The following is a 23,821-nucleotide window of genomic DNA, read 5'->3' as shown; positions in this document are numbered from 1 at the left end:
TACTGTGTGATGGAAATGCTGCATCATCATGAGTGTTTAGTGTCACCATGATTCATGTTTAAAGTAACACAAGGAGCAGCTTCATTGCCATTGGAACATGAGTAGGAGCATCGCTGCTATTTATAAATTAGTGAGATTATATGATTTACATCATTTTTCATGTTGCCTGTACAGAAAAAATTATTGCATCACTTCTCCTTCTAATGTGCAGTCATAGGCTCACAAACTACTCACCATGGATCCATGATGAATGAAGAATATTACAAGCTGAACATTTGACAGAAAATCTATGTAAACAATTAAAACACAAACAAATATTCCAGTAGTACCAACCAGGACCTGCCCACATTGCATGCGATTTTACAGTGATACACGCTCACTCATGTTCTCATTATTGCTCCTTTACTTTCTTTCTATTAAGAAGGTTGGACACAGATGTCCACAAAAATGAAGACATGACGTATCTGCACGTCGAAGGATTCACTGTTGTGTCACAGGACAGTCGCATTCAATGGTGGAATGTGTTCATTGCTACATTGTTCAGAATTTTACGGCAGAAAAAAGATTTTGCGGTTCAACAAAAATAAATAAAATTGTAATTAATGGATCTGACAGTGTTGCGTCCATACGCTAGCAACAGAACAATTACATATACATTCAGTATCCTTTTTTAACAGAAGAATCCCATCCGCCAAAAAAAGGTCAAAAAGTCAAATACATAAAAACTTTCATGCTCAGACGTGCAAGGAAGTGACGACTTTATAAAGTCTGCCTTTGAGAACATCCACCAAAAATCAAGAGACCACAAGATCAAGGTACAATCAGGTAGTAAAGGCATCTATTATGAGTGTTATAACCCCACAGTCGGTTTTATAAAGTATTCAGTAAAACTCATTATGAATGAGCACATCTCTGCAAACTAGCCCTGATGATAATGAATAACCCGCGAGGTCTATCCAGTGATTCGCTGGACAGACGGTGCCGCTTCTGCATGGACACACAGGAGTGGTGAACATGGTAAAGAGAGAGATGAACGGAGCCAGGGCAGCTCCGGGTTTAGGTCAGCTTTAAAACACTGTATGAAAGCAAAGTACTTGGATCAGTTACAGCTGAAGCCACGAAGAACATCTGTAACGTCAACATTTTGGCTCGTCACTGCAAAACTCGTGCATGCTTTTTTTTTTTAGATAGAGAAAAAAAAACAGAACCTGCATTTCCTAAGACAGCCAGTTGGAGTGTATTCAGTTAAATACAAACCTTAGAGAACAGTTTATATTTATGAACACATGAGTCTACTGATTGAAAACGTTAGACTTGTAACACAAAACAGGTACATACTACATAAATACCGTGATCATCAGGATTTCTCCCAAAGCAAAACCCTCAAAATATTATCTATAAATGGATCTGCAATCACTATAGATTCCTCCATCCGAAGGAGATTTGGGTGATGGTGAGCCAGTCGTACATGATGTGAACAAACTAATGACTAGTGCCACGAGCCCCTGGGTGAACTTGATGAGTTATAAGTTAGTGTGTAGTAGCAGAAGTGGTTTCCTCCATGTCAAGTAAGAAAGGAAATAGTCGAGCCTTGTTAGTGTTTGCAAGCTGCCCTCCAAGCCCAAAGAAAGGAACATGTCCAAGTGTGACCCAATCCCCCGGTGTGGACAGAGTAAGGGTCCTGGAGCACAGCTTTATCCAATCTTAGTACACCGTGTTGTCTTTTGTTCTAATTGCAGTCTGTTTAGCTCTGTTTTTTAACCGGAGTGCGCCTCACTGGTGCACCTCGTTGTCAATGAGACTGTCCTCTCCTGACTGGAAATCCCCTTCATTGACAACAGAACCTGCAATGAGCTCATCATCTTGAAGTGAACCGCTCCCGGAACCTGTCTCGTCCAGGCTCTGCTCCTGCAGAACCTGCGCAATGTACATCTGCTGCAAGACAGAAAAAAACAAAACAAAAAAATATAAGCAAATGTCAAACAACTGCAGCTGGTTGGGAGAAGCTTGAAAGATTCTTTGGTGCTTTACAGCAACATAATCCCAATATATCCAAATGTGGCAAATCCTCAACGTTAAAGTTGCTTTTTATGAGCTATAATGAGACACAGCTTTGTGGAGGCATCCATATTTATTTCTCCACTTGGTTGGAAATGACATAATGACACCTTGCAAATTACCAGTCTTAATAAACCCAGATTATCTGCACAAATGTAGACCTATGCCACTGATTTGAATATGACAGATAAGTAGATAATTGTCAGGTCATCAATTATCATTTGTCAGTAATAAATAAAAGCCATCAGTCTTAAGCCTAATTGAATTTCTAATGTGTATTTTCACACACAATTATTTAATCTTTTACCTGGGTACTCATAGCAAGTATGTAACAGTTACGTATATTTAAGGAAAAACGACTCCACACTCAGTCATTGTATCTCACCGCAGATTTGGTGGGTGGGGAGGTTCCAGGCAGCTGTCCATTCTCTGCTGCATCCACGTCATGAGAGTCAACCTGTAGAGAATATGTGAAGCACAGGTTCACACAGAACAGTACGATACACATATACACTTCCAGGAACATGATTTATAAACTTACCTTGTAATTGTGTGCGCTCAGGTACTTAAAATGTCCGAAGACAACGTGAGATACGCAAACTATAATGGTGATGATCAGAACCACAAATGTAAACATTGAGGTGGCAGCAAGGAACCCTAAAGCAAGCAAAGAACAGGTGAAAAATACGCAAGAAATATGGATGTGTTTATTGATTATATTCAAATTATATTCAAACACATTAGAATAAAATTGTCAAATGAGAATACAAAGAAGTACAAAATATACACAATACGATGAATTTTGAACGATCTGTCTGCAGTCATTATTTATAAACGTGGTAACACCAGAATATTTTACCAGAGAAAACCAGATAATTTAATTAATTCGATTTCTACAATTTTCTCGTTTCCTAGAAGGTTGCTCACCTGTGCGTACAGTGGAGAAGAAGAGCAACCAAAAGAGGCACAGGATGGGTGCAGCCACCACCTGGTTCACAGCTCCAGAGTGGATCTTCTTATCCAGTTTGGACGGCAGGTAGGCATAGTACATATTATACCTGTCCACTAGGTGCTTTAATAACATGTACATCAAACCTACATTGAAGGCAGACAGAGACAAAGTTCAGGTCATTTTTAGAAACAACTTGGATATTTTTTTGCCTTTTTTGTTAATCCAAGTATCAAGTTTTATTCATTAGTCATCTTAAAAATATTATCTTAATGCAAAGGCGGAGACACGTTTTTTTCGACTTCTTCATTATACGACCTCAGTTCCTGGCATGAGCAACATGTCTGTACAGCTGCAATCAAGCCACAGTATTCGGCTTCAATGAACTTGAGGTTTGTGTTGCTCAGCGCTGATTCACAGCTACTTTCAGTTGAAACATGAGGCTACTAATCTTTATTCATACACACATTTATTGGTTTCTAACAATAGCTAGTTCTTCCATTTATTCCATGACTAGGTAATGGTGACTAAAATGCTTCCATCATATTTAATTAATTAATTTTTGTATATAATTTTTGTAATGTTAAAGACATTAAGTATACTTTATGGTGGAGAATGTAGTTAACATTACAGCTATTAGAAAAGATTACAAAATGATCCAATAGCTGAGTTTTCAACCCCCCAGACAATATTGTGATTTACTTCAGGATGTGGTATTGAGTTCTGCCATTAATTAATGATAAAAAATTAAACAGGGTGTTACTAAAACTCTGTAGACAAATGTTTAGGTGTATTTAAAGCAGCTCGTATTTTACCATATTTAACGGAACACAGTCTAAAAAGCTTACCGAAGGGAACGATGATCGGACAGGTGATGCTGTAAGTCATGACTACGGTGAAGACGTTCATCAGCCAGGCATACGCTGCGCCAAACTGGAACTCGTACGCTTGATGCTGCGTAGCAAATGTCACATTAATTTTGATCTAATGTCATTTACATAACTATGTAAATAATGCATTTACTATGGGCTTTGATTTAAAGTATCAAATATCTTTTCAATTTTATTCACTGTTCCATTCCAGTTATCTCGTTAATGATTCCATCTGTGCACGCGATCAGAAGGAATTACCTTTTTAACGTTGCGTCTCTCGGCTGCAGAGCGAGCCAGGCACAGGCGTATCATGTACATGAGCAGACCCGGAATGCGCAACAGATCCATGGCATTACCAATAAAGGCAGAGGCAATGACATAGTTAACAAAGAAAGCCCCGTTGTCTGGAAGAAATACACACCTGAAGCAATGAGAGAAAAGAAAATCAGTAAATTAATATGAACAGTCACAGTAAATCAGATCTATTTGAAGCTGTAAACGTGAGATATTACAAACTGCAAGTGGCACTGATGACAATATGATATTATAGCCCAAACATAATGCATAATAAAAAATAAACTGTGTTTTATTATAATTAATAGTCATAATTTATCAGTAATATTCTTATAAGGAATGTAATAGCCTGCTCATACAATCACAGAATACACTTACTCGAATCTCACTGTAGCGTTGGCCAGGAACATCTTGTCAAAGAGCCAGCGAAAAAACACATCCAAACTACATTAGGGAAAGAATTAAAGATGTTACTAGGTAATGAATAAAGCACATTAATTCATCTTTGAAAAAACTTTAAATACCAGCAGTAACCCAATTCAAAGTTTTATTTGTATATGACCTGAAAAATGTATTGAATACATGTAACTTTTCATAATACTGAAAGTATTAATAAAGTATTTAATTTAATACTGTAATGTTAACAGGTGTAAGATAGGTGGCCAGAAGCCTCCACATTGTATTTTTCTCCAATTAAAGAAGAACTTCCAGATATACCTGCTGAGGCCCAGAGATGGCAGTAGCAGGACCATAAAGATGAGGAAGGTGTAGCACTTGTGCATTGTGGTTCTGTTCTCCCCGGAACTGTTAACAAAACAAGTCCCAAAAACACCAGAGTATGAAAGAGGACCATAAGTGTATGTCCAACAAGTCAAGTCAAGTCAAGTCAAGTTTATTTCTATTGCGATTTCACAACAGACATTGTCTCAAAGCAGCTTTACAGAATTGAAAAGAAGAGTGAAGGTGAATGGTGTGCATTTATCCCTGATGAGCAGCCATTGTCAAGTGTCAACATGCACAGAACTCAAACTTTCCTGTGGCACCATTATGTGCTCTTCTAACACAGTGCTAGCTACTAAGTGACAGAAAGGAAGCAGAGAAGTGTGTGTGTGTGTGTGTGTGTGTGTGTGCGCGTGTGTACCGTGTCCAGTGTGCCTCAAAGAAAGCAGAGTAGTACACGATGGTGGGCAGCAGGGCCGAGAAGCTCCACAAGAGCAGAGTGGGGAAGAACTGGGTGATTATGGGATTCTGAAAATCCACACCAAAGCAGAACACAATGAAGGGGGGGACATGGTGATGAGGTGACATATCCATTCATTATTTTAAGATATCTAACAACTCTTTAAAAAGAATTCCTAAAACAACTAAATGACTGCATTTCTCTTTAAACTGTATATTATTTAATCAAACACAGCATGCATGTAAACGCGAGGGCATTCTCGTGTTACATGCAACACCCACTCACGTTCAGGTACTCCACTGGCTTTGTAACGTTAAACTTGTCCATGGTGGATATGATGATGGCGGGAGTGGTGAGAAAGAAGAGCAGAATGAAGAGAAAACAGTTGATGATTAAGCAGCGTAGCCACCAGTATGCACCACCTATGGATAAGTGCTCCCTGCAAAAGAAACGGCCATAGTATTATTTAACGTGTCCAAAAAACCTGTTGTTTTTTATTGGGGTGATTTATAATGGAGTAAAATCAGGCTGTTCTTCACAGAGGCTCTTACCAGTAGACGTTCTGTGGATCAGGAGCGTAGGAGACTGACCAGTTGTGTGTATGTAGGATGCTGCTGAACGGTGAGGATTTGGGCTCGCGGCGACACTGACAGCCATGAAACTTACACGCGTTAAAGTCCTTGAGAATCCTATAAAAGGAAAAATACAATACAAAAAGACCTAAGTGAAAAAAATTGGCAAGAATAAGAACAAATTTGGGAACTGCGCTTCCAGGCAAGATTTCCACAAGAGACAGTACATCACTTTAGCAGAAGGAACCATTTACAGCTGATATTATCACGTCTTGAGGACAGCAAATCAAAGAACGCATCAGTAAATACATCATCCCGCAGTACACTGAAATTCCAGTCTGTTAGGTATTTATGCGTAACTACAATACAGAGGGAACAGTTTTCACTGAATCTGCATCAGTTTCTCATAATATTTATGATAGAGACACACAAGAGTCTGTGAAGTTACCAATAAACTCCAAGCGAAACACGTTCACTGTACAATTCAGAAAACATAATGTCAAACCTACAGTGCAGTCATGGCTTCATTCTGGAAGGTGACGAAGGCCATGTCCAGTGGCTTAGTGCTGACCTTCTCTCTCTCCTTCTTATAATCCTCTCTCAGTTTGGCCTCCAGTTCAGTGTAGTAGTTAATTGCTTCCCTCTGCACAACACCATGACACATTAGATTTACTTTTCATTAATGTCAAAAATGCATACACGTGGTCGAGCATTGGTCAGTCACATCCATTAAAAAGTGCACATTATTACATAGTGTTTTATATTATTGACATAATGGTACACACAGAAATAATGAAAAGCAGATGAGTAACAGATGATAAAAGAGAGATTTCACAGAGGCAAGTGGGGAAGTGGGAAAGTGTAAGGAACTAAAAAAGTCCAAAGTAATCATTATGAGCTTATCCAACATGTTTAGTCCTTCACATAGTGTTATAGTAGTACTAGAGCTTTAATAGAGTCACGAAAAACAATACGAGGCAAGTGAGAGACAATGCAAATAAGAAAATAGTCATCCACCCACTCTTGACTATATTGGCACAAGCCTTTACGCTATTTACCAGCCACACAATGCTGTCATCTCTAACATGATCACAGCTCGGTATTATTTGTTTAGAGCATCTGAAAGTTTTTCCCCTCTAGAGTTCTCTATTTCATTCTACTTTTCCAAAACATGTCACTGCTGCCTGTGTATTCAGTCTCGTCTTCAAAAAGTGGTTGTTTACAATAGACTTTTATCAGGGGAAATACAGTCAGGTTTTTTCTGCCCATTTTATATACTTCCAGTAGTAATGTAGATTTTAATAAAATGTCAACATCTAGGGCAATCTTCATGGCAAAAACAGTTATAAAGGTGAACAAGTGTGACACTGCTACAACAAAACACATACAATACAAACTGAAGTCAAACCGAAATAAGAACAACACAGCAGTGGAGATTTTTATTAAACCTTTTACCTTTACGTATAATTTTCCTCTGGTGATATATTTTACTAAACATGTCCTTGAGTGAGTACATTTACAGACAATGTCTTTTGACTTTGTACCAATAAATATGCAATTTAACATGCAACAAACATGCAAATTAAATGGCTGGGGGAAAGTGCTTTAGACAAAAAAAGCATTTAAAAAAAATAGCATTAGGACTTGCAAATCCTGTTTGCTAATTACAGCATTGAGATGTCTAGAGGAAACAGCAGCTAGCCTTTTAACTAGAATGTGGTTTCATTTTAGTTTGTGTCTCATGGAACACAGTCAGTTACCTGAATGGTACTGAGAATTCCTTTGATGGAATCGCAATATAAACAAACATTAGTTGGTTCATGCAAATACGTTCTTTTCCAAAACCCAGTACTGAGTTGTTTAGCAGTATGCTATGCTTGAAAACACTGAAATATCATTTTTCTCCACAGATCCAGTTGCTTGGTTGATTGAAAAGTAGCACTCCAACGTCCTGCTACACCGTTTCAACTGATTACATAAATCTTCCCAATCAATGGTAACAGCTTGTATGACACCCAGTACAATCTGCTCAAAAACATTTTTTTGCAGACCTCTATTTATATTTATGTAACCAGTTCCATTTATTTCATTCACTAAAATACTTATTGTCCTAAAGTAGTCTCACCTGCTCACAGCCCTTTATGATGCAGCAGCAGAGGTGGCCACATGGTTTGGGGTTGATCATAGTGTGTATGTGTTCCTTGTTAAATAAGTCAGTGTAGAACTTCCTGCTGCGTTCCGTCTTCTTTCTGTGGAGAGAGGCTCAGTGATCACCACTCACTAATCTACCTAGCATGCTAGTATGCTTTTAGCCGTTAAACGGAATTGAGTTGCACATGGTTAATGCTCACCTTTCAGAGTCCAGAGCCATGAGTTTGGCCACATCATAACAAATGCGAGCTTCAAGCACAATACAGTTTTCATACGCTTGCCTGTGTGTGAAGTGAAGACAGAAAGGGGGAAAAGAGCAGAAAAGAGACTTTAATTAGTGACAAATGGAAATTTGGATCTGCAAAATCCCACCCACCAGCCAGCTTTCCACATTATAGCACTGCTACCATCTGGGCATGTTTGCAATTGCAAGCCATTGAAGCAAACACTCCATGCTGTCCATTTGGACATAGGACTGCTGATCACACTCGGAGGAAAGAACTATCTACCCTCTTCCACATACTACACAACCTCAGTAAGGTAAATGTTGATGTGGTAATCAGAGTAAGTCCTCCCTCCTACACCAAAAACATGCACAGTCTTTATATATCAATTTATAACTCTGATACCATTTTATAGCTAATGAGTAACTGATAATCTGGGAATCACTGCTACTGAACCGCTATAATAATATGACATGTAAGTGATAAATATTGCGTTAATGAACTTACTCAAAGTGCAGCTTAATCTGACTTTCTTCTGCATATCTGTTAATGCCATGAATAAATAAAGTGCGTTTCACCTGTAAAAGGCAAGAAAAAGGTCTAAAAACTCTTTTAAAATTCGTTATGAATTATAAAGTACTAGTTTGGAATGTAAAGGCGCAGTAGTGCTGCAGCTTTCTCACCAAATCATCCTCCTTGTAGTGCATCTTGGAGGTGTGTCGCCTCATGCTGTAGACTGTAAATAACAGGTAAAGGAATGCAAAGATAGTGTGCAGCCATAGCAAGTTGTTCCTGTGTTAACAAAAAGAGGACACAATTCGTACATCAAATGTAATCAGAGACTATTATCATACGCAAATAATTCATATGAACGAAAGGGAACAAAACAGGATTTCTACCCGGAGTTTAAGTTGGCTATTGTTGTTCTTCCAAAACTGTATGCATTATGATCTGTAAAGCACAAGGAAAAGCAATAATGAACACTGGATCAGATCACAGAAATCTGGTTAATCTGATCATTAAATTCCCATGGCCTCAATAAAATATCTGAAACACTGACCAGAAAAGATGGTTGCTGTTTGGACAAAAGACATGATCAGAATCAGAATTATGGACTTAAATTAACCTTCCTGTGCAGTGATGACTCACCCAGAAGGTCTCCTGAGAAGTTGACTGGCAGGATAATCCCCACTGACAGCACGCCCACCACCACCAGCAGACCTATGATGTGGCGTTGGAATGAGAGGTAGTGCACTGCATCCTCACCACATTTCTCCCTGATCTCATCATCTCTGAGGGAAAAAAAAAAGTATGCAGGGCCGTATTAAAATGTGCACAGGTATACTTATCACACAAACAATATTTCAAAAAGCTTTCATACACAGTCCACTTATCTCATCCTTCCAGAACACTCAATGACTCAATCAAGAGCTCAGTAAAAGTACAGAGAACTCACTTGATCCTGAAGATGGCTGTTAGCCAAGAACAGAAACCCTGCAAGGAAGAAACAGAACACATTTGTAGAATGAGTGTGTACACAGCATTACTTTTTAGTGTGTGGTGTTGCTATGAGTGTAAGAGTATTCTGTATAGTATGTATGTGCTGCTATAAATGATTGTAAGCCTCAAGATACAAAGCCAACTAACTGTATAAAAGTATATTATTCATTAAAGTATTCTTTATTAGTTTCTTTTGGTCACGGTTGCAAAGCTGCACCCTTGAAGTACACACTATATCACACATTGTGGTTTGCTCCCTGCAGAAAAATGGGAAAGGGAAAGTCAAACAGACCGCTGTGAGAATAAGCCGAGCGAACCTTTACAAAATACGTAGGTGTGTATTTAAGGCTTGGCCAGGGAGTGACATGCGAGAGGTGTGCAGTCTTTATGTAACTTGTGTTTTAGCTTAATGTTGTTTTGTTGTTTGTTGTTTAGTGTAGCACCAGGGTTCTGGAGAAATGTTGTCTCATTTTTACTGTGTACTGTGTACCACTGTGTATAGTAGAAATGACAATAAAAGCCTCTTGACTTGACTTGAAAAAGCTGTATGCTGGGAAAGCGTTGGGTAAACTCGACCAAGCCGATTGTAAATAAGACACTTACGCTGTCTCTTTGGTCAAAGTCGATGGAACTGGAAACCGAAGTCAATCGTTCGTAACGGGAATCGACCGGCGTCTGCAATGCCGAGGCCACGCTGTGCACAAACACAAACCAGTTTACTGCGTGTGATTTGCATAGATGATAATCTTCGAATCGTGTTTCAGTCTGAAAAAATGCTAGAGAGGCAGCGTACTGGTGGTTATAAAGACTGGTAGTCTATACAATGCATACCATTATTACCTGTGTTAACTTTTTACCCATGTGTAATCTGTTCACCTGAGAATCTGAGCATACCTGCTGGGCCAGACTTGTGCAAGGCTTTTTTTTAGTCACATGTCACATAGCTAGTATGCTAGCCTCTAACTTTTTTTTTCCCTGGGTGTACATATAGTTTAGGATCAACTTCAAACATAAAGGACAGATTTCACTGGGAGAAAGGGACATGCAGATGAAACAGGAGATTTTAGTGATGGTTAGAGACATAAAGAATGAGAGAAATCACCACTGTTCAGCAAATAACAGTGCACTGCTATAACAAATGTTAGAGAGAGAGAGAGAAAGAGAGAGACAATGGTGGACCATATGTACAAATTCAGAACCATCCAGGTAGCTTTGCTGATAAATAAACCAATCACATGTTTAGCTAGCTCTACACTATAAACAGTTTCATTTTTTTTTAGCTAATAAAACAGAGCTTTACCTCTCCCTGCAAGCAGCCTGACTCTGAGAGGCATTCGGTGCATTTGCCAAGTCCACAAAACGCATGCTGGGCATCAAATAAACAATACATGTATCACTGATTAATCCATGACTAGATTTAAAAGAAAAGAAAATCCCTCCACCGGCAGGAAAAATGTACAGGAACAACAGGAACTTATGTTCTAGTGTAATTGGAAAAACATGTACAGAGTAATGTTAAAAGAAATTCACACCAACCCAGATGAAGAGAGAAAAAGAGAAAGGGATAGCTTAATTAGATGTTTGAGAGAACGAGAACTGCAAAGAAATAATGTACGTAAAATCAGGACATACTATTCTCTCTCGTCCAGACGCCGGTATCGCTGATCCTGCCTTTAAAAGTAATAAAGAAGAAGAAAGAAAAAAAAAATGAGTGTGATGGGATAATGAGATGACAGAATCCCTGAGGAAAGAGAGAGAGAGAGAGAGAGAGAGAGAGACTGGTGCTGGTGAATACTTTCTCCGCTGGTGAACAGGAGTTTGGTTCATGCTAGAACCAACATAGGAACCTTCTGACATTAAGGACTGCAATAAATAAATTTGAAGAATACAGAAGATGTGCAGTACAAAACTGAAGCTGCACAGCAGCTGCTTATCAGGGCACTTGATGAAGAGAATAGGACTACTTTAAAAAGGAATAGAATACATTAGATACATTAGATCATTATGGCTTTACTTTTCTCACCTGTCTGCATCCGAGACCAGCGCCAGGCGCCCATAATCCCACGCTACTTTCCTCAGGAAAGAAAACACAAAAAGCAGCCCCTAGATAAACACACACACACACACACACACACACAGATAATCATATTAGAGTTACTTGAATAAAAGATAGTCAAAACTTAAGATTAACTGTAAACTTTCCAAGTGTGCCTTAGCATACAAGGAATTTGTTGAAGGCTCCACCTACAGGCACTGTACAGCACTGCAGCATTCAACAACACAGACTAATACAGACATGAGTACACATAACACAGCTAAATGACCAAGCATAGAAGACTGTACTTAATTGCCATGACAGAAAATGGCACAATGTTTCAAATGTAGGAAGCAAACAGCAGTTCAAAATGTAAAATGGTTTCATCTGCTCTGTGACATACTGCATCCATTTTTACAAATAGATCCTCTTTTACTTAAAAAGGAAAACAGTTGCAATTGAGGGTTAAGTTATGCACAAGACTAATATATATGATGCACAGTGTGTGTGTGTGTGGGTGTGTGTGTGTGTGTGTGTGTATATAAGAGAGAGAGAGAACGAGAGAGAGAGAGACCCTGCCAAGTTTTCCTCAAGTGAAGAAGGGAGAATTCTCAGCAGCTCAGTGAAAAGTCTCAATAACTGCACCATATACAAAACTCGCCACACTGCTATCAACTACAGAGCCGAAACAAGTTAGTTCACTTTTACCAGTTAGATGCAAATGTTCCTTCAGCTGTCTCTTGGATTTATGTAGACAAGAAAAAGCCACAACTTGTCATGTTTCCTAGAAACCACAAAGCGCAAAACAATCGAGGCTTTTGAAAAAAGCAGCCTATTTCTTTCTGATTTACCGTGGGAAAGTATGGAAAATGTATATAGTATGTGTAGAATAAACAATAAGTTGTACAGTATAAATGCAGAACTCTGTGGTCATAAATGGTCTCTATATGCTCTTTAAGAGAGGGGAATACTCTGTCTCCCCTCTCACTGTGAGCTCAACACTGTGAGCTCGTGGATGTGGAAGAGGGCAGATAGTGCTTTTCCGCTGTGTGTATTGTGCTAAAATCAGCAGCTCTTTGAAAAAAATGTGATCAGCTGCCTTTAGAGGAAAAAACCCTGACTAAATACATGTACAAAAAATAATAGGCATTAGGACATTCTAGACAAAGCCATGAAGTACCAGGAAGAACATGAAGTCGAGGGCGAGGACGGTGGGAACTCCTCCGAACGGAAGTCCCTGCAGCACAGTGCTGCGGATTCTCGCTGTATAGCACCAGTCCTTGGAGGCGTTGATAAACTGCGAGCAGTTTCCCGAGCCTGAGCAGGCCTGACTCTCGCATAGTGCAACCATCATCAGCACAAACAGCACCAGCATCTTGCAAAAGTCAAGCCTTTACCACAGCTGCATTCTGAATCTGGACACAAACACACACACACACACACACACACACAAAACATATAGGTTACACATGGAAATAAAGAAAGTACAAAAATATTTGTATTTATTGTAATTTCAAGCAATAAATAAAAGTTAATTGAAACGCTAGAATTTTAAAACAGCTCTAATTACATAATAATTCAGCAAAATAAAAACAAAGCCCAAGAGCGTATGGTATGCATAAGACAGGAAAGACTGGTTTCGACGTAACATGATTCTGTGCAACCAGAGAAATGCAACAAGTAGCTCAGATCCAGGAATAGAATGACTGCCTAGTAAACATACTAGTCAGTCTCTCAGCTCATGCTGGAGCATTCCCTTACAGTGTTCTGATTCCAACAAACATCCCACTCAGTATCGAGACACTGTAAGTCTCAGGTGTGACTCAGAGATTACGTAATGGCAACTTAGGAAAACAAAATAAAAGGCAGCTGAGAAACGTTCTCTGATGTTGAAATGTGTATGATCTGAAAAAAGAACAGCCTCAGACAATTCTCTCTCTCTCTCCATCTCACACACACACTGAGCACTCTGTGACATCAGCCAAGAAGAAGGCTCAACAATAGACAAACGGAGGTCAGTCAGTTCAGTCTGTCTTTCCCTCACCACCAGTATATGTGTGAAACTCCCACTTTTACTGATGCGTTCATTTGCATCTGAATTTATAACTTGATAAGTCAGATATTATCACTTATAATTGTAGGAATGGAAATCTGAGCAGCTGTATGAATAAGCACTAAGTAAATGCACAAATGCATATGCTTTAATACATAATAAAAAAGCTGTTGTGCTGTGAACAGAAGAATCTTACAGGATGGACCTTGAAATAATGTAGGTAAGAGTTCGTTACACACTATGAATAATAAGTGCATTCTAAAAACATGTGCGTGAGCACTTTTTCTTTTTTATAATGTTTTGTGTAACATCAATGGGGTGTGTTTCTGTTGGTAGCAGCTCAAGAACATTTGTCTGTAGGTACACAAGGCCGAGGTAATTACAGCATGACTGTATATTTATTTTAGTTTTTTCAGATCACAAGCGCACGATTTTTTAAAATCTGTATTATTCAGCTACGGTTATGTAAAATAGGTCCTGGACCCTGAGTTTTAAGCCTTACTATAGTAAACAGTTACAAAGTCTATTAAAAAAAAGCTCATGGACATTAAAAAGCACATTAACATATTGCTCATGTTCCAGGCTGAACTGCTGCTACTTATAAAAAATAATGTCCATCTTCTGACCAATCAGATCCAAGCACTGAGCTGTAATGATGCTCATAATCACTCATCAGTTATTCCACTTAAAGCTTAGCAGTATAGAAGTACCCGAGGTTTCATAGAAAAATAAATCAGGGTTGAGTCAATAAAATATCATGAATCAGTGGTCACGCAGGTGTTTAATGGTCATGTTATAGCTATGGATTGGCTGATGGTAGATCATTGTGTCATCACTGCTCCTACTACTGTCTGGCATCCTCCCAAAACATCCACCATTATTAAGATAATACTGATAATAAAGTACAAACAGTAGGAAATACTAGCAGTTCTTCAGAGGGGCTAAAGGTGAGCTGAGAGAACGATCTAGTGTTACTAAATGGATCCTATTACATGGAACCATGGTACACATAAATTAGTGATGCGATACTATTTGCTTATTTGAAGACACTCAATAATGGAAAAAGTTGGCAATGGAAATGTTCATAAAAAGAGTACTGTATGTGTTCAAGCCTGGTTTATAGAGCTTCAGTAAAATGTATTAAACAAGTTTCTGGAGAATTTGCTCTTTAGTTCTAACTGGATTAGATAAGATTTTAGGACGTGTGTATGTGCGCGTGTTAAAGTGATGGGGGTCTATTCTAATTCTGATCAATTCAAGGGTAAGTGATCTGTTATGGCTACACAGGTTGTGTGTGATTGTTAGCAGGTCATGAATGTGGGTTATACCTGTATTAGCAACTCAATAACATTACAGAATTTCACAAAATCACCTGGAACCATAACTTCTCCAAATATCTTCTATTGTTATACTGTATTGTTCTCCATTTTAAAACCAGTTTTGTTTTCTACAGACCAATAGAAAAGAACAAATGGTATCATAATACAAATATTAACCAATTGGATTTGATTTTTCTCTCTCTTTCAGGATATTTTATAAACCTGTTTCAGTCATGTGACTTTTTCTCTCCGTGATGGCATTTATGACAATAACTATAACCATAGGCAGGAAAGCGATGGCAGAGAATTAAAAAACACAAGACGTTATACCTAAAAAAACGTTGGTTTGATCAACACACAGTAAAGTCCAGAGAAATTTACAGTGAAGGAAAACAAGTGTCAACATTTTTGTTATTTAATATACTGCCAGTGCTTTTGTCGCATTAGAATTCACACACACAGGCCTTTTTATTTGTAAATATGAACAAAAAGCAGGCATTTAAAAGCATAAATAGTTCGAAAATAGTTATTTGCCTAAATAGAAATATAGCGGAATAGATTTTAACTGAGAAAAAAACCCTCATGTGTTCGCTTGTGATGTTTTACATTGTGTGATTAATGTTTAGAGTGTAAACAATTTATGTAGTTCAACCTGACAACCATGCTCGACAGAACACTAATGGTGTAAATACACTATATACACAAACGTTTGTGGACACCTGGGCATAAGATTCGGTTGTGCTTTTTGAACATCCCATTCCACATTTACAGTAGTTCCTACTTGTACTTGATTCTCCCCTAATATGAGTGGGAAAGAACTACATATCAGGTTGCCTAATACTTTTATTATAACCTTTTTTGTGGACTATACTATATAATAAAAGTATTAAGACACCTTTTATTTCCAGACATATTCTGGCCAGATATTTTCAGCCATATATGTATCTAGTCCATACAGTATAGCTCAACAGTGAGCACGTAAGACCCCGGTGACCCGGTACTAATTGTATCATAATAAATGCAGCTGCATAAATTGCAGTATAAAATAGTTTAATCTTTGCGTTTTGGTGAAGATTTATGTCCTATACTTATTCTAGGCTGCACAGCACCACTCCACTGACATACATATTATTTGCTATTAAGCCGACTGAACTTCTTATATACGGACTGCGAAACTTAAACTTCTCAACTAATACAAAAGGATACATACATCCAAAACGTTTACCGGCCTAAAGGAAAGCGAAAATGAAATGATAGTCTAGTCTCATTGATAAGATTACGAGTTGCTGGACTCAAGGCTGAATTTGTTGGTTTATATTTAACCTTGCTTAAAAGTCTCTAGTCCAAAAGACCTGTTCTGTGTGTTAGCAGCAGGAGAAGCTGATGCAGCAAAACTATACCCCGATATCTCAATATGTTTCAATATACTGAAATGGTATAAAGGTTGGAGCACAAAAACGCCAACTTTCCAATATTTAGTGAAATATTTCAAGTATTTAACAAGGAAAATGAAACATTGGTGTAGAGATATATATACACACACACTTCCAGCGTCCTTTATAATTACTGGCACTGTTTAAAAAACTGAGCAAATATCAATCCACATAAAGGATAAGAGAGAGCTAAAAGATTCTGGTACGTTCTGTTTAAGGGTGTATTATCACCCACACCCTGTACTACTGTGAAGACATGGAGGAGTTGTAAGAGCTTGCTTTGCTGCCTCGGGGTGTTGGGAACTTGAAAAACACTGAGAGAACAATGTAGTGCCGTTCTGACAGCAGAATTTAAAGTGTCTCCCGCTGTAACGAGACAGTTCAGGAAACACATGACCTTGTTCCTATTGAAGTTCTCTAACACGATCTGAAAAAGGGGCTTTCAGCTAAATATCCTGAGCGTAAAAACAACCCAAAGATTTTTCAGCATGACCATTAGGAAAGTTGAGTCAGCTGACTCTCACTGCTGAATCACGCTCGTCCAATCTGTATGTACGTATATATTATTCAGTTCAAATCTCAAGAGTTACGTGTCTTACAATGAAATGATGAATCTAATACTTTTCTTTTTTTTTTTTAAAGGGCGATGATAATTATAGTCTTTTGGAACTTTTTATAAAGAAACAGTGAAAGTGTCTGCCATGTAAACATTACACTTAGACTAGTAAAAAGATTTGAAAATGAACGATATGCATTTTTCTGCAACAACTATGAGTTTATGTGATTGTCCCTGTCACCAAAGAGCTTCAGACTGCTAATATTATTACATTCTTTCCTGTTCCTCCAGCAGAAATCTTCATCAGTTCTGGTTTATCTTGAAGGTTTATCAAGAGCAGGTAAAAATAAACATTGCATAAACCTATTAATGTACATAAGCAGGGCAACTCAGCGATGAGTCAATGCTAACAGTGGTGCTGATGGGCTACTCCTCATCATCCCACATCCGTCATATGTACTAAACTCCAAAAAAATAAAGAACTGAAGCTGATTTACGGAAAAACAGTCGAGTTTTTGGAACCAAATACGTCATCAGCAATCAGATAATGTTGCTTTTATTCCTGATACAGTGGACTGATCAATGACACACAACATGAGCCGAATTTCTAATTTCTTAAGTTCTTCACATCTCAGACCAAGCCCATGTTAATTACATAACAAAATATTTTAATGTCACTAGTCTGATGCCACACTTAAGAGTAAAACATTCAACAAACTGTGTATCAAAAGATAGCAGAATGAACAATGATGGATAGAATTGATCATGTAGATAATCATCAATTCGTGCTTTATTGAGGATGTGGGATTCTGTCGCTTATTTCATCTGGAGCCGGTTGCCCTTCCTCTGGTTTATCAAACAGTTTCCGCCTACATAGATCACTTTGTGAAGAATGACATAACCTCGTTGAACTGTACATACAATTTATGCAGTTAGTCCAACATCCACTTCTGTGACGAAGCTTTATTCCTGCCTGCGACACAATAATTTGTCTAAAGTATTTTACAATGATATTAAATGTATGTTGGTTTTAATCGAGGAACGTAATTGTTTTAACATGAAGTATTTAATGCCTTTAAAGACCGCTGATCTCTACACCAGTAGTAAAACTATTCTTTAACTAAAGCCAATGTGAAAATATTTATACTTATAAATTTAGCTTGAATATACACTATATGGACAAAAGTATTGGCACACCTGACTCTTTCAGCCGTTTGTGATTCTTCCTCTAAACTGTTACAACAAAGTTGGAGATACACAAATGTAAAGGACGTCTCTGAAAGCAGTAGTATGACATTTTGCCTTCACTACAACTAAGAGATCCAAACCTGTTCCAGCATGACACGGGTTGGAGTGGAAGATCTCCTGCTATAGAGCTCTGATCTCCCTATTGAACAGCTTTGGGTTGAATGTGAACACTGAGTGCACCCCAGGCCTGTGAGCGATACGAGTCATATGGTCGAGGGTCCAGGGGTTCTGTGTGCCTGGTGATGTTAGTGTGTGTCAGGGTTTACTCTGTTTACTCTTTGACCTCTGTTAAGCGTATTTTACTTGTATTGATATTGATTAATTGGCTCACCGTTTGTCTGTTTTTTTATCTGAACACTGCTCTGTTGGAACCCTTTACAAGAGATAAATAAACAGCAAAATCATTTTGCTTCACAAACGGATGAATCATCTGGAGCAAAGTGCAAAAAACATTGGTTATTTTCCAAGTTATTTTCATTACGCTAAAATGTAATGCCCTTTTAAGCAGAAATTGATTCAAATATGTTATAGTTCCTTAAATAAGTTGGAAAAACATGGAATTAAAGATGTATGATGAATTAAGGTATAATGATTAAAGCTGCCACTCGAATTGTTGATCATATTACAAAGAATCTTACACCACTTGATTTGTCTCCTGTATCTTACAGAGTTTTTATCATCATTCTGAATATTTTCTCTCTCCCTCTTCATCAGTATGACTTTCAGGTTTGCTCCAAGATCATGAGAAATGCTCTCTCTCTCGGACTATAAAGCGCACCAAAATTTTAATTTTTTTTTTATTTTAGACACATAAGTCGCACCAGTCTATAAGCCTCACTACACTGAAACTAATGAACTTTACACAGGCTTTAACAACAGACACGTTACACACGGTGTAACGGGTGAAATATGTTGCCCTTCTATTAGGAGCATAGCGGTATTTTGGGAAAAGCCTGGCACTGCATTTTTCCGCTATTACTGCATGTGTGCAAGACCGAGGAATATGTCCTTATTATTTTCTGATGCTCATTTCTAAGTTTCTTTGACAAACCCGTAACGCTGTTGCCAAGAATAATAAAAAAGCACAAGTTTTGGAAACCTGTCTGTGCTTATATGATTTCTGTTGTAACTGGAGTTAGTGAGCTCTCCCTTCACCCAGACTCAACACGTTACAACGGCAACAGTAGCCGACCAAGAAAGTCATTGTTCACTGTCTTCCTCCTTCCTTTCACAACTATTTCTCTCGGGAGTTTATCTTTTGGCATCGTCGTGCGTTTAAAAAAAAAACGTTTTTTCTCCCAATGCCGTGCAGCTCAGAACACAGGTGAGGTGCGTTTTTTCGTTTCCGTTTGGAAATGTCATTGGTCTAATGTTATGTCGCTCAGTTTTTTGGCTTGAAGTTTGTGAAACCAGGGAAAAACCCAGGAAAAATCCATAAATAAGCCGCTTCGTTGTTTAAGCCACGGGGTTCAAAACGTGGGAAAAAAGTAGCGGCTTATAGTCCGGAAAATACGGTAACTAGTTTAAAATTATTGATAGTACATTATTTATCTTCATAAATTGCATAATTACTGTATAACAATAATTTTAATAACAATAATATTTACTCCCTTTAAATTCTATTATAAATGATATATAAATTCTAACATTAAATATGTTCTGCATTATACACTAGCAGTCTCTTTTCACTGTGTTGTGCAGAAAGCAAATTCAAAACCAGTCATTAGCGAGCATCCCTTTAAACAAGAGTGGCTTAGGAGTAATTCCTGCCATTACTTTTGGCTTTACGTTGAATAAATTCAGTGGTTGTGGTGTTTTAGGGGATTATTGTCTTAAAGGGCCATCAGAGGCAACTTTAAAGCCCTTGGCACGAAGATATAACGGAAACTAATGTTTTGTTACAAAGAGTGTCATTAAATAATGATTAAATAATATATAAAAAAATAAAAAACAGACAACTAATTACAATTTTAAAGATAACTAAAAGCTACAAAATGTCTTAGTTTCAGAAGTACACTGTTTTTATCAGCATCATAAAAATCTCACACTAGAACTTCCCTCATCCAACCATAAAAATGCTCGCGTGATCAACATAGTGCAGCACATCAACAATAACTTCCTCCTGACTTCAGCGAGAGGCTAATTAACATGTTCATGATCGGAACAATGTCATATTTTTCCTTTTATAATTTTATACATGACTGTGTTGATGGAAATATCCATTATACAAAATACAGCTTTTCTTTTTGTACAGATCAGCAGTACAGAGCAGAGACACGTGCTGTGTAAATCAAACGCTGTTACACAACAAACAAAGAGTTATTAGCGGTCACCAAGCTCATAAATTAAAACCAAGCTGTTCCCTGATACTGTCATCAGTCATCTGGCAGTTCTCCTTCAACAGGAGCTTCATCTCCACTGAGAAGTCACTCTAATAAAAATACAAGCTCCCATGCAGGCCTTATTTCACTTGCTCCCTCGTCACATGAGGACATCAAGACTTAAGCGATGGAGAGAATAAGTGATTTTGCTGATGAGCAGATGCTATAGAAGGTCCACACAAGCCACTTCAGGATTTTGTACCATTGATGCCTCGACCTCATGGTGTTGGATCATTTATCTACAATGCTGTTAGGGTTTTTTGTTTTTTTTCTCTAAGATACGATGTAATAAATAGTCAATATAAAGTTAATTCAGCTTTATGTTGTTACACTGAACAGAATATAACGTGATGTGATTTTATGATTCAGCGCATCCATGTGATACACAGGGTTTTACTGCTTCAGTGAATCATCTTCAGCATCACTCAGTCAATAGTGATCTCCAGTTACTACACATTTATTTTATTTAGAAGCTCGCTGCTCATCTTCTTGCATAAACAAGATCTTTTCCAAACCCAATAGTCATGTGTGTACACGCCATCACTTGATGATCTTCTGTATTACTATTTAAGCCTAATCTTTATTACTGCACGTTACTTTTGAAGTAACCATAAACATGAGATGAATCAAGGCAAAATAAGTGCTTTGCTTGAACAACATCTACTGCCAAAACCTGGACTGAACTGCCGACCTGCAGACCTGCACCTTCCTCAAACAGGACAGAATCATTTTATAGTCAGCTGTGATGAGTATTTAGAACTGGTTTAGGATCTCAGACATGGGTCAGAACTTCAGTGCTAGCTCAGGTTTTGAGGACTAGTTCCATCTTAGGACTGGCTCAGGATTTCAGACATGGTTTTAAGACTGCCTACGGATTTCAGGACCGGCTGCAGGACTGCTTCGGAATTTCATGACACTGTTTCAATAACACTTTTTCTGAATTTTAAGATAATGTCCTATTTAACCCTGGTGCTTTTCAGAACTGCCTCAGTATTTTAGAACCGGCTTCAAGACTGCCTCAGGATTTAAAGACTGCCTTTGAGACTGACTCAGGATTTCAAGCAGGTGTTTGTCTGGATATTATGACTGTGTCCTAATTCACCCTGGTGCTTTCCAGAAGGTGAGATGTGCTCTGATGGTATGACACTCACCTGTAGCTGATGAGATTAATTAGTGTGATCTGTTCCTGGGCTTTGAAATACGACCCGACGTGTCATAAACACAAGCGCTACTCTGTTCGCCTTCAACGCGAAAGTTACAATATTTAACACCTTTTGTCGCATCGCCGTCGTCATGGTAACGTCGAAAACACGGAACACAAACCCGTGTGACGACAGAAAGATAATACAGAAAAAACGCGTTCCTTTGCTGAGGTTTTTGGGAAGGTCAGAGCACTTCCTTACTCATCCCCTCATCCATTCCTTCTCAGACCCACCTGCGATCATCTACACCAGTCTGCCGGCTAAGTAGCTAGCATACTGATCAGCTGTAGGGCTTTTAGTCAGTAGAAAGACACACAATAATTGCACAATAATTGTTCATTAAAACTGTATTCCACACCTTTTTTTTTTTTTTTTTTTTTACTGTAGACCACCACCAGGATCCGGACACCGGCTCGGGAATCACTCACCTCAGTGTGCTGATGGAAGCCAGTCACAGAGTTAGCAGCGATGCTAACACTCCGGGAATGAGCCGGGAGTCTGTGGGATCCTTCAGGTCAGTGAGGGACCAGGACGCGTCTCAGTAACAGGACACACGATCAAAAGCACCACAGACCTGCCGGAGAAGCGGTGATGTTATCCATCTCCGAGATGAGCCTCATAATACATGTAGATTAGAACTGTATGAAGAAACACTCTCCTGAGGTGAAGTTGCGTCAAGCTAACAGGATAGAAGGGCGGCCGGTGATGAGTTGCCAGATCTCTGCGGAAAATCCACCCACAGAACACACCCAAGAGCAACACGAGTGCCTCAGGACTTGTTCAGGGTTAGTTCAGGATTTCAGAACTAGTCTAGGATTGCAGGACTTGTTCAGGATTAGTCAGGATTAGTTCAAGATTTCAGAACTAGTTTAGGGTTAGTTCAGGATTAATTCAGGATTTCAGAACTAGTTCAGGATTAGTTCAGGATTAGTTCAAGATTTCAGAACTAGTTCAGGATTAGTTCAGGATTAGTTCAGGATTTAAGAACTAGTTCAGGATTAGTTCAGGATTAGTTCAGGATTTCAGGACTAGTTCAGGATTAGTTCAGGATTTCAGAACTAGTTTAGGATTGCAGGACTTTTTCAGGATTAGTACAGGATTTCAAACAGAACTAGTTCAGGATTAGTTCAGGATTTCGTGACTAGTTCAGGATTTCAGGGACAGTAAGTACAACATGAAATGTTTGAGCTTGAGTTCAGAGAAATCCCTGCGCAGGGTTGGACAAAGATGAATCAACATGTATTTTAAAATAAAATACCAAATACAGCAGCCAACCAAAATAAACTACTGTATCTTTGTATAAAAAATAAACTAAACACTAAAAAATACTAAACTTCTGTAAATTATAGATCCTTTTTACATATTGTATTTTTTTTACTCCTTATTCTTTACACATATTTTGCCTCACACACATCTGCATCTTATTTGTGTGTGTATATATATATATATATATATATATATATATATATATATATATATATATATATATATACACCTTACTGTACATTCTGCCTAATATTTCACATTTATATTTATATATATTTAGTGGACTTGTTTATTCAGCTTGCACATTTTTTCTATGCCAAAACCTTTTAACCTTCTACTTGTTGTTCTACTTGTTGCCGGGTTACAGGATCCCTGTAAATGATTTGTGTCAAAACAATACCATCACAAAAATCTGAACATTAATATCAACCAGATGTTACAGATACTGTTATAGAAAACGAACTGTCACCTTCTAACTGAACAGATTTGAGAATTTAGAAGCAATGTGTTTGCCATCATATACAGAAG

At 38.2% G+C, this 23,821-nt stretch overlaps 2 protein-coding genes across 9 annotated transcripts in view; one reads left to right on the top strand and one right to left on the bottom strand.

The window, feature by feature from the left end:
• Nucleotides 1-1,213: 1,213 nt before the first annotated feature.
• On the bottom strand, nucleotides 1,214-22,596 carry tmem63ba (transmembrane protein 63Ba). Of its 8 annotated transcripts, none has more exons than XM_046873218.1 (26): nucleotides 22,456-22,596; nucleotides 13,016-13,250; nucleotides 11,824-11,903; nucleotides 11,433-11,471; nucleotides 11,101-11,166; nucleotides 10,404-10,494; nucleotides 9,757-9,794; nucleotides 9,450-9,592; nucleotides 9,361-9,375; nucleotides 9,200-9,251; nucleotides 8,984-9,092; nucleotides 8,808-8,878; nucleotides 8,277-8,357; nucleotides 8,051-8,174; nucleotides 6,435-6,568; nucleotides 5,905-6,042; nucleotides 5,639-5,792; nucleotides 5,315-5,421; nucleotides 4,891-4,977; nucleotides 4,552-4,617; nucleotides 4,138-4,300; nucleotides 3,856-3,961; nucleotides 2,986-3,153; nucleotides 2,600-2,715; nucleotides 2,444-2,515; nucleotides 1,214-1,935 (listed from the first exon to the last, which is right to left on the bottom strand). In XM_046873218.1, exons 2-26 carry the CDS (start codon nucleotides 13,208-13,210, stop codon nucleotides 1,774-1,776), a joined length of 2,577 nt encoding a protein of 858 aa, XP_046729174.1. In that variant the 5' UTR covers nucleotides 13,211-13,250; nucleotides 22,456-22,596; the 3' UTR covers nucleotides 1,214-1,773. The 8 variants fall into 8 exon arrangements, with proteins under 8 accessions (XP_046729174.1, XP_046729193.1, XP_046729184.1 ...); XM_046873237.1 differs by having other exon boundaries at nucleotides 1,214-1,932; XM_046873228.1 differs by lacking the exon at nucleotides 22,456-22,596 and adding an exon at nucleotides 21,977-22,091.
• LOC124401206 (arginyl-tRNA--protein transferase 1) overlaps nucleotides 22,422-23,821 on the top strand; it is a 59,491-nt gene continuing 58,091 nt past the window's right edge. The window contains exon 1 of the mRNA XM_046873311.1: nucleotides 22,422-22,541. The gene's annotated coding sequence lies outside the window, so the exon portion shown is untranslated. The remainder of the gene's footprint in view (nucleotides 22,542-23,821) is intronic.

The sequence above is a fragment of the Silurus meridionalis genome, chromosome 2 (genome assembly GCF_014805685.1).
Source record: "Silurus meridionalis isolate SWU-2019-XX chromosome 2, ASM1480568v1, whole genome shotgun sequence".
Lineage (NCBI taxonomy): Eukaryota > Metazoa > Chordata > Actinopteri > Siluriformes > Siluridae > Silurus > Silurus meridionalis.
Note: the sequence above shows the minus strand (reverse complement) of the source record. Positions and strands in the feature narration are given on the sequence as shown.